Raw genomic sequence first — 11,940 nt, forward strand, 5'->3', positions numbered from 1 at the left:
GATCAAGGGGTATGGAGAGAAAGCAGGAAAGGGGTACTGAGGTGACTGATCAGCCATGATCTTATTGAATGGTGGTGCAGGCTCGAAGGGCCGAATGGCCTACTCCTGCACCTATTTTCTATGTTTCTAAACCTCTCCGTCTCTACCGCTCTCCTTTTAAGATGAACTGTAAAATCTACCTCTTTGACCAAGCTTTAGGTTACCTGTCCTAATATCTACTTATGTGGCTTGTTGCCAAATTTTGTTTGATAGTGCTCCTGTGAAGCACTTTGGGATGTTTTACTGTGCTTGTTGTTCTATCAATTAGCTTACATGAGGCAAGGAAAGCCTGCCAGTGGTGGAAAGCTTTGGGAGCCATAGGTCCAAACCCACCTCTTCCTCCAATACATGCTAGATATTTCATGTCCCAAATTACTCATGTACTGTGTCCCAAATATTTTCTGGAAGAAATCTAATTTGCACTTGAATGAATCAACACTATCTGCTTCCATTCTCTCCTTGGGGAGCCTGTTCCACTCGCTCACTGAAATAGTGTTTCTGCTGATTAGCTTTGCATGTTACCCTCCAAGTGCAGGCCGTGTCCTCTGGTCCTATTGTTCTGGACAAGGTGAAACCACTTGTAATGGTCTAAATTATCTAGTCCCTTTTTAGAATGCTAAAAACACAAATTATATCACTTCTCAATCTTCTTTCTAGTGAGAACATGCCAATTTACGTAATCGCTCCTCATAATCCAATCCCTCCATCCCCTCAATCATTCTGGTCAACCAGGTATGAGTGCCTTTAAGCTTGGTACCTTGCTTTGCATCCACATTGTTTGCTTGCATTCCGAATAACTTCCTGGAAGGAACTCTATAGTTCTACTGCCCTAGTCATATTCTTAATCTACCACGCCCACTCTGACAAGACTTCTCCAGTGCACTAAGTTGGTCCTCTTAAAATTAAGCAATTTTGTTTTGTGTTTTTATAACTTCTCCAATGCTTATAATGTCAAACGTGATCACTGGTACTCAAAGCCTCACCCATCTCTGTTGGAGATTTGAGCAATCAAATCCAGGATGTTTTATTCCCTTGTTGGCTCTTTTACAAATTGAGTCATAAAACAAAATACAGTCTTCCATTAACTCTAGAAATCCCTTCCCTGCCTTACCAGTAGAGGCATCATTATCCCAAACAATTTCTAGTAAGTGAAAATCTCCAAATACTATAGTCGGTCCCTTCACCTTTCTATCTCGTCCCATAGTTCCAGATCAAGGCTCTTGCCCTGGCCTGGGGGTCTGTAGAATAGCTCCAGTAATAGTTTACCTCTGTCATCAGCTATTAATCACCCTGTCATCACCCAAAGTGATTCTATGACTGTTCTTTCCTTTTTCTATATCTTCTGTCATTTGTGTCTCAATATTGGAGTTTATATATAATGCCACACCACGTTCTTTTCTCCTGATATGGTCTCTTCTAAACAATTGATACCCTTCCAGATATGGTATCCCATTGATTGGAATCAGTCCACTATGTCTCTCATACTAATGATGTCTAATCTATCACCCCCACAAGACCTTCCAAGTCACACATCTGATTTATCAGACTTTTTACATTAATGGAAACCCAGCTCCATTGTTGTTTACCTTCCCATTTGCTAAATTAAACAATGTTACTTTGTTTTTCTCCCAGCGAAGAAATTGGACATTAAATTTTGATTGTCTTTCACTAGTGTACCTTACGATTTGCTCCAATCAGTCCGAGTGCTCTCTTACACCGACTGCAAGCACCCCGGCATCTAGTTTAAATTCATTTCCACCATTCTGTCTATCCTGCATGCTAACTCCTCTTTTCCCCGGCCCCCCACCCTCCGTTTATGTTTAGGTGGAGCCCAACTGGTCTGTATATTCCAAAGGTGTCCCATTGTTTGAGGAACTGGAACCTCAATTCCCACCACCGAAGCCTTAGCCACTCTTTGGTCTGCCTCATCACCCTCTCTGTCTCTTGACTGGCGGCGAGTACAATCTCAGGCCTTCTGTTCTGTATAGCTTGGATCACACTGGATGGTGACTTTACCCCACTGTCCATTGGGAGAATCACACAACCTTCAGATAAATGTATTGGAAAATTAAAATGCAAAGAAAGAAAAAATCTAAAAGATGTTTGGGATTTTTGAAGAGTACGAGTTGGTGAATAAGAAATCCCAGGAAGGTTATTCTGGATCAGAATGTAATCATATGTAATTTATACAGAAATGGTATAAAACTTGAACAGAAACGAAAAGGTCATCAACCTGAAACGTTAACTGTTTTTCTCTCCACAGATGCTGCCTGACCCGCTGAGATTTCCAGCATTTGCAGTTTTTGCTTTTGAATTTTTTTTCATTTGAATATTCTGCAACTCCAGTGGTCCTGCACTTTACTCCCAAAGTCCGAGATATTTGCTTCAATTGGGTGTTTTTATATGTTCGAGGAGGTTTTCTGTGCGGAAGTGATGTTGGGTTGCTCATGGGCTTCTCCCCACATACTTTACCCGATGTCTCTTTGCTGCTTCCTTTTAGGAGCCCGAGAAAAAAATGAAAGAAAGCCAGGACGATGAAGACAGGAAACGTCGAGCTGAGGAAGAGAAAAATAAAGACGAGGAGGAGGAGGAGGAGGAGGAGGATGAAGAAGGTGAGGAGGATGAAGAAAAGAAAGATGAAGATGGGGAGGAGGAGGAAGAGGACGCATCAGAAGAGAAAACTGCAACAAAAGATGAATTGTGAAATCTGTGTACATTTCCAACAATGCCCAATCATCAATGTTTTTTCTGCAATTTAACCCTTTCACCAGTGTCATCCCTTAGTTCCTAATTAAAATATCTCCTGCATAGCCCAAACTCTATTATTGCAAACTTAGGACTGTCAGCCTTTATACTACAGAGTTGTCTTATCGAGATCTTGCAGCCTCATCACATTTCCATGTGTTGTTGGTGCCCTGGGAGAATCCGTAGAACTTGGTGGGTGCTGGACACTTCCTTTTGAGAAACAGAACCACTTTTTTGTGCCGTTAGTATCTAACGGAGCCTAGAATTGGTTGCAGTTGACTCATTGGGACATACTTCGATCCTGTGAATCAGTATGTGTATGTTGGGGTGAAGTTTGGCTCGTTGGGAGTTTGTTACTTCCTTGTCTTCTTTCTCCCCCTTACAATGCCCCGCTCCCCCCCCCCACTTGTAACAGAAAAAAATTTTGTCCCTGGCATCTAGTTTTTTTGGTTGGGAAGGCAGAATGTTTGAATCTGCGATGTATCATCTCCGCAGATGAAAAGAACGGCAGATGATTTTCTTTCCTCCTGAGGGCCGAGAGATTCAGATTTGTTCCTGGGGGAAACTCCTGAAACATTTTTCACTTTATTTTAGTTCCCCTGGTGGTGTTGCGTGTCTCTGCCAGACATGGTGAATGTACCTGCATGAACTGAACTGGGTGTGGATCCCATGCTTGACCCAGTATAGTGGAACATTAATGCATAGGGTGTAATACTTCCTAAATTTAACGGAGATTGAGGATGAAACAGTGACTGCACATTTTTACAGAAGACTGACAATATTAGTTTGTCACAATGAGGTTGCAATGTATGTAATTGGCATCGTTAATAAAAATGCTACAGCCTCATTGCATGAATGAGATGCAGGAACCAATAGGGAGCAATGAAACCATCTTAAAAACCCTGTCTCGGTAATTATCAAAATTATAGCATGGCTTTGCAGCTCTGCATTAAGAGCTTGCCTTTAAATAGATGAGGAGCTGGTGAATAGATTAACCATCGCATTGGAAATGTGTGCACATCAGTACCTGATGGAACATTCCATCTCAAACCATTGGCGGGACTTGGTGTAAATAATTGCAATCTGCGGTAACGCCCCACTTTATTCAGCTGAGGCTTTAATTATTTTTGGTACCTTTTTAAAAAAAAAAAACAAAATGAAGTACGTCTTTAAATGATTTTGTAGGATTTGAATGTATTTCCAGAGACAAAGTTTGTTTTAAATAAACTATAAAAATTGTCAAAGGGATTATTGTGAATTTTGTGTTCTCTATCACAGTGGAGTGTGGGGACTCACACGACTGAAAATCCTTTCATAGACTAATCTTCCGTGCCAGATTATTAATAACGGCTGTTCACTGTTTAACCAGCAGGTACTGCTGTTTGATACAATAGAAATGTTCCTCCACCAATAACCAAACTGTAATGTAGCACAGGCACTCAGTAGTGTGTTGCAGTGAAGGACAAATCAAAGCAGTAACCACTATTTGCTCTTTTGATGTGGGCCACTGAGAACAGTGATAGTTAGGGAAGGAGTCTGCGACATCACATAAAAAATCCTGGCTCATGGAGGTGGTGGAGTGCAGTGTGATGGAGCCTATGTTTCTCATACTCACTAATGGAACTGCTGTGATGTATTGTCATTATTGTTCAATTCTGCATCTTCCCCACACTAGGAGTTAAAGGACTTGCATTAATATAGTGCTTTTCACGACCTCGGGATGTCCTAAAGCATTTTACAGCCAATGTGTAGTCACAGCAATGTCTCACAGACAATGAAATAAATGACCAGATTATCTGTTGTTTGTTGAGGGATAAATATTGGCCAGGACACCAGGAGAATTCTGCTGCTCTTCGAAATAATGCCATGGGATCTTTTTATATCCAAGAGGGCAGATTGGTTCTCAGTTTAAATTTGATCTGAAAAATAGCACCTCTGACAGTGCAGCACTCCCTCGGTATTGTACTGGATTCAACTGAGAGTTTGTGATCAAGTGTCTAGTGGGACTTGAACCCATAACCTTCTGCCAGAGGCAAGTGAGCTACCCACTGAGCCATAGCTGCCACTTCGATAGGTTCTGGGGGAAAAGTGTTGTGTACACATGAAGATGTTGCAGAAGAGAAGAGCCGCAGTGATCTTTGTACTGCGATTTGTGGGGATGGAAACGCGAGCATTTTGGATGAGCATTGAGGAAAGGTAGATGGGAGATTGGCAGAGCCTCGAGGTGATGGAGAACTGGAGGAGGAGAGGCTGGGTGGAAGTGAGCAATGTTGGAGAGATGGAAGAAAGCCAACCTGGTAACAGATGTGGAGGAGGAAGCTGAAGTCCAAGCTGAGCAGTATGTCACGGTTCAGTACCTCCCGACTCAATGGGACGTGGCAGCCATGAAGCTTGATGGAGTTGTTGCAAAAGGCGTGCTGGTAGTAGCCAAGAAGAGATGGATTGTGTTCAAGAGAATTTTGGCTAAACCAGATCTTGATGTCAGACAGGCAATTACAAAATGGAGTAACAACTTTTGGAGCAATGGAGGAGATGGACAGAGCTGGGTGTCGAACAGAAATACGTAGCACTTCGTGACTGCTGATTTAATCTCCACTCAAGGCTCATTTTATACCATCCAATTTTCCTGCTTTCCTTACCCTTTTATATTTAATATCCAATACAGGGTTATTGTGACCTCTGCCTTTGTATTCAATTCCTATCTAAGCCAAAAATCCCATTTGCCTTAATAGCTTCTTTGTTTAAAAAAAAAACTGTCCACTCTTAAGGATTTACATATCTGCACATCTAGGTACCTTTGTTCCTCAATTGAATGCAGGAATTTACCATTTAAGGTCTTTGCTTTTATTATTCTTCCTAAAATGTCCCCTGCAGTCAGAATCAGGGGAAATCATAACGGGGAACAAAGAAATGGCAGACCAATTGAACAAGTACTTTGGTTCGGTATTCACTAAGGAGGATACAAACAACCGTCCGGATATAAAAGGGGTCAGAGGGTCCAGTAAGAAGGAGGAACTGAGGGAAATCCTTATTAGGCGGGAAATTGTGTTAGGGAAATTGATGGGATTGAAGGCCGATAAATCCCCAGGGCCTAATGGTCTGTATCCCTGAGAACTTAAGGAGGTGGCCTTGGAAATAGCGGATGCATTGACAGTCATTTTCTGGATCAGTTCCTATCGAGTGGAGGGTAGCCAATGTAACCCCACTTTTTAAAAAAGGAGGAAGAGAGAAAACAGGGAATTATAGACCGGTCAGCCTGACATCGGTAGTGGGTAAAATGATGGAATCAATTATTAAGGATGTCATAGCAGCGCATTTGGAAAGAGGTGACATGATAGGTCCAAGTCAGCATGGATTTGTGAAAGGGAAATCATGCTTGACAAATCTTCTGGAATTTTTTGAGGATGTTTCCAGTAGAGTGGACAAGGGAGAACCAGTTGATGTGGTGTATTTGAACTTTCAGAAGGCTTTCGACAAGGTCCCACACAAGAGATTAATGTGCAAAGTTAAAGCACATGGGATTGGGGGTAGTGTGCTGATGTGGATTGAGAACTGGTTGGCAGACAGGAAGCAAAGAGTAGGAGTAAACGGGTACTTTTCAGAATGGCAGGCAGTGACTAGTGGGGTACCGCAAGGTTCTGTGCTGGGGCCCCAGCTGTTTACATTGTACATTAATGATTTAGACGAGGGGATTAAATGTAGTATCTCCAAATTTGCGGATGACACTAAGTTGGGTGGCAGTGTGAGCTGCGAGGAGGATGCTATGAGGCTGCAGAGTGACTTGGATTGGTTAGGTGAGTGAGCAAATGCATGGCAGATGAAGTATAATGTGGATAAATGAGAGGTTATCCACTTTGGTGGTAAAAACAGAGACAGACTATTATCTGAATGGTGACAGATTAGGAAAAGGGGAGATGCAACGAGACCTGGGTATCATGGTTCATCAGTTATTGAAGGTTGGCATGCAGGTACAGCTAGCGGTTAAGAAAGCAAATGGCATGTTGGCCTTCATAGCGAGGGGATTTGAGTACAGGGGCAGGGAGGTGTTACTACAGTTGTACAGGGCCTTGGTGAGGCCACACCTGGAGTATTGTGTACAGTTTTGGTCTCCTAACTTGAAGGACATTCTTGCTATTGAGGGAGTGCAGCGAAGGTTCACCAGACTGATTCCCGGGATGGCGGGACTGACATATCAAAGACTGGATCAACTGGGCTTGTATTCACTGGAGTTCAGAAGAATGAGAGGGTATCTCATAGAAACGTTTAAAATTCTGACGGGTTTAGACAGGTTAGATGCAGGAAGAATGTTCCCAATGTTGGGGAAGTCCAGAACCAGGGGTCACAGTCTGAGGATAAGGGGTAAGCCATTTAGGACCGAGATGAGGAGAAACTTCTTCACCCAGAGAGTGGTAAACCTGTGGAATTCTCTACCACAGAAAGTTGTTGAGGCCAATTCACGAAATATATTCAAAAAGGAGTTAGATGTAGTCCTTACTAGGGGGAATCAAGGGGTATGGCGAGAAAGCAGGAATGGGGTACTGAAGTTGCATGTTCAGCCATGAACTCATTGAATGGCGGTGCAGGCTCGAAGGGCCGAATGGCCTACTCCTGCACCTATTTTCTATGTTTTATGTTTTTGTACTAAACTGTAACTGCCACTCATGTGCCCACTCCATAGCTTGTTTATGTCCTCCCGTAGTCTTCTGCATTCTTCCTGGCAGTTTGCTACTCCTCCAAGTTTGGTATCTTCAGCAAACTTTGATATCCAGCCCTTCATGTCTAAATGCAGATTATTTATATATGGAGACCAAAAGTGGTGCCAACACAAATCTCTGGGCCACTCCACTAGACACCACCTGCCTTCCTAACATTCATTTACTACAATACTGTCGGTCTTTCAGCCACTCTCAATCCATACTTCCATTTTAATTTTTATACCAGGGGCCTTAATTTTCTTAACTAATTTCTTATTGTAATGCACATATGCCTGGGTTTACCTGCCACCAAGGGAGTGACCGTCGGAGATCATTGGGCCACAGACACAAACGTGCAGTCCTTGTATATAAAGAAAGCCTCCATGTTTAATCCTCACATTGAGAGCTAATAAAGTAGTCAGGTCGCACCTGATTGAGTTCATAGTACTAAGCCTATTAAGTTATTGCATACGCAACATTTGACAACGAGGCACAATACGAACTTTCACGTACACCAAAAAAATGAGCACCGTTGGAATCCTGGAGTGATTCGTGGCGGGAGAAGACTGGGAGGATTTTACAGATCGCCTCGACCAGTACTTTGTGGCCAACAAGATAGATGAAGATGCTGACGCAGTTAGGCGCAGGACGGTTTTCCTCACTGGTCCAAAAATCTGTGGCTTCAAAGAATCTGCTTTCACCTGCACGGCCAACGGAAAAGACCTATGAGGAATTGTGTGCTCTGATTCGGGACCATCTCAAACCTAAAGTAGGCATCATTACCTCGAGATAGCACTTTTACAAGCATGTTCGTTCTGAGGGCCAGGATGTGGTGGAATTTGTTGCCTGAGACTTCTGGCTGGGCCATGTAAGTTTGGAACCGCGTTGGAAGACATGCTACGCGACGTCTTTGTAATAGGCATAAGCCACGAGGTGATCCTGCGGAAGCTTCTGGCTGCGGAGACATTGGATCTGTGCAAGGCCTTCACGATCGCCCAGGCTTGCCTGACCACGGTCGATAGTACAAAGCAGATATCCTCGCAGAGTCAGAACTCCACAGCAAGTACTGTGCACCAGATTGTGCCGTCGGTTGGCAGAGCTGCATCTGGCAGGTCCTACCCGACTGTGTTTGCGAAATTTGTAGCTGCTCGAAGTCCGCCATTGGGCATGAATCCGATTTCCCCGTTGGCATTGTGGGGGCAATCATCGGCCTCATCAGTGCCATTTCAGACCGTATATTTGTAGAGGCTGTGCGAAAATGGGGCGCCTTCAGCGGATGTGTCCGCAGCTCAGCAAGCGTTCTGCGACACACCATGTGGATGATGACCGATCTGGAGCGGATCCGGCAATGCAACCCGAGGAGGAAGTATATAGTGTACATTCATTCCTGACAAAGAGCCAACCGATAATGATTGAAGTAAAACTGAACGGCATGCCAGTATCTATGGAATTAGACACGGGTGCGAGTCAGTTAAATGAGCCAGAGGATTTTTGAAAAGCTGTGAGACGCCAAGGCCGTGAAACACAAGCCGAGTCCAGTAAATGCAAAATTGTGTACCTACACTAAAAGGCTCATACCAGTGATTGGCAGTGCAGCAGTCAAGGTGTCGTACGATGGAGCAGTTCATGATCTATTGCTGTGGATCGTTCCAGGCAATGCTCCAACGCTTTTCAGCAGGAGTTACCTCGAAAAAATAAAGTGGAACTGGAACGATATTAAAGCTTTGTCATCGATGGATGATGCTTCATGTGCTCAAGTGCTGATCAAATTTCCCTCACTGATTGAACCGGGCGTCGGCAACTTCACGGGAGCCAAGGTGCAGATCCACCTGGACTCGGATGCAAGACCCGTCCATCACAAAGGCCGGGCAGTCCTGTACATGATGAGAAGGTAGAAATCGAACTGGAATGACTCCAATGTGAAGGGGTCATTTCACTGGTCGAATTTTACGAATGGGCTAGTCCCATTGTCCCTGTGCTAAAGAGTGATGGCACTGTCAGGATTTGTGGAGACTACAAGGTTATGATTAACTGAGTTTCAAAACAGGATCAGTACCCATTACCAAAAGCTGATGATCTGTTTGCAACGCTAGCCGGGGGAAAATCGTTCACCAAAGTGGATCTGATGTAGGTCTATATGACACAGGAGCTTGTTGAAGAAACTTACTTGCATCAATATGCATTAAGGGCTGATCATTAACAACAGGTGTCCTTTTGAAATTTGTTCGGCTGCAGCCATATTTCAGAGAAACATGGAGAGTTTACTGAAGTCCGTCCTTAGAATTGTGGTGATCCAAGACGACATTCTAGTCACAGGTCTTGACACTGCCGAACACCTGCACAACCTGGAAAGAGGTTCTACGTCTGGACAAAGTGGAGCTCAGGCTGAAACGTTCAAAGTGCGTCTTTATGGCACTGGAAGTCGAATTCCTGGGAAAGAAGATTGCTGCAGACGGCATCAGGCCTACGGACTCGAAAACAGAGGCCATCAAAAATGCACCCAGACCCCAGTTTGTGACGGAGCTGCGTTCGTTCCTTGGTCTTCTCAGCTACTTCGGTAATTTCTTACCTAAAATTGAGCACATTATTAGAGCCGCTGCACATGCTGCTTAGAAAAGGCGACAACTGGGTTTGGGGTGTATCTCAAGACAGCCTTCGAGAAGGCAAGAAATCTGCTTTGTTCCAACAAATTGCTGGTACATTATGACCCGTGCAAGCATTTAGTATTGGCCTGTGACGCTTCATCATGTGGGGTTGGTTGCGAGCTCCAACAATCCAATGAGTCAGGCAAACTACAACCCGTTGCGTACGCATCGAGATGCATGTCTAAAGCGGAAAGAGCCTACAGCATAGTAGACAAAGAAGCTTTAGCCTGCGTATATGGGGTTAAAAAGATGCACCAGTATTTGGGCTTTGTTTCGAGCTTGAAATCGATCACAACATAAGAACATAAGAATTAGGAACAGGAGTAGGCCATCTAGCCCCTCGAGCCTGCTCCGCCATTCAAAAAGATCATGGCTGATCTGGCCGTGGACTCAGCTCCACTTACTCGCCCGCTCCCCATAACCCTTAATTCCCTTATTGGTTAAAAATCTATCTAGAACATAAGAACATAAGAATTAGGAACAGGAGTAGGCCATCTAGCCCCTCGAGCCTGCTCCGCCATTCAACAAGATCATGGCTGATCTGGCCGTGGACTCAGCTCCACTTACCCGCCTGCTCCCCGTAACCCTTAATTCCCTTATTAGTTAAAAATCTATCTGTGATTTGAATACATTCAATGAGCTAGCCTCAACTGCTTCCTTGGGCAGAGAATTCCACAGAATTCTCCCTCTGGGAGAAGAAATTCCTTCTCAACTCGGTTTTAAATTGGCTCCTCCGTATTTTAAGGCCGTGCCCCCTAGTTCTAGTCTCCCCGACCAGTGGAAACAACCTCTCTGCCTCTATCTTGTCTATCCCTTTCATTATTTTAAATGTTTCTATAAGATCACCCCTCATCCTTCTGATCTCCAACGAGTAAAGACCCAGTCTACTCAATCTATCATCATAAGGTAACCCCCTCATCTCCGGAATCAGCCTAGTGAATCGTCTCTGTACCCCCTCCAAGGCTAGTATATCCTTCCTTAAGTAAGGTGACCAAAGCTGCACGCAATACTCCAGGTGCGGCCTCACCAATACCCTGTACAGTTGCAGCAGGACCTCCCTGCTTTTATACTCCATCCCTCTCGCAATGAAGGCCAACATTCCATTCGCCTTCCTAATTACCTGCTGCACCTGCAAACTAACTTTTTGGGATTCATGCACAAGGACCCCCAGGTCCCTCTGCACCGCAGCATGTTGTAATTTCTCCCCATTCAAATAATATTCCCTTTTACTGTTTTTTTTTTCCCAGGTGAATGACCTCACATTTTCCGACATTGTATTCCATCTGCCAAACCTTAGCCCATTCGCTTAACCTATCTAAATCTCTTTGCAGCCTCTCTGTGACCTCTACACAACCCGCTTTCCCACTATACTTCGTGTCATCTGCAAATTTTGTTACACTACACTCTGTCCCCTCTTCCAGGTCATCTATGTATATTGTAAACAGTTGTGGTCCCAGCACCGATCCCTGTGGCACACCACTAACCACCGATTTCCAACCAGAAAAGGACCCATTTATCCCGACTCTCTGCTTTCTGTTAGCAAGCCAATTCTCGATCCATGCTAATACATTTCCTCTGACTCCGCGTACCTTTATCTTCTGCAGTAACCTTTTGTGTGGCACCTTATCGAATGCCTTCTGGAAATCTAAATACACCACATCCATCGGTACACCTCTATCCACCATGCTCGTTTATATCCTCAAAGAATTCCAGTAAATTAATGAAGCATGATTTCCCCTTCATGAATCCATGTTGCGTCTGCTTGATTGCACTATTCCTATCTAGATGTCCAAGCTTTTCCCCACTACAGATGTTAA

At 44.1% G+C, this 11,940-nt stretch overlaps 1 protein-coding gene across 1 annotated transcript in view; it reads left to right on the forward strand.

Annotated features, from left to right (window-relative positions):
* The window catches only part of LOC139228752 (calreticulin-like), a 38,912-nt gene extending 34,884 nt beyond the window's left edge, over nt 1–4,028 (forward strand). The window contains exon 9 of the mRNA XM_070860071.1: nt 2,540–4,028. Within this exon, the coding sequence (XP_070716172.1) occupies nt 2,540–2,743 (204 nt within the window). The 3' untranslated portion in view covers nt 2,744–4,028. The remainder of the gene's footprint in view (nt 1–2,539) is intronic.
* Nucleotides 4,029–11,940: the final 7,912 nt, after the last annotated feature.

This window comes from Pristiophorus japonicus, chromosome 18 (assembly GCF_044704955.1).
Source record: "Pristiophorus japonicus isolate sPriJap1 chromosome 18, sPriJap1.hap1, whole genome shotgun sequence".
Lineage (NCBI taxonomy): Eukaryota > Metazoa > Chordata > Chondrichthyes > Pristiophoridae > Pristiophorus > Pristiophorus japonicus.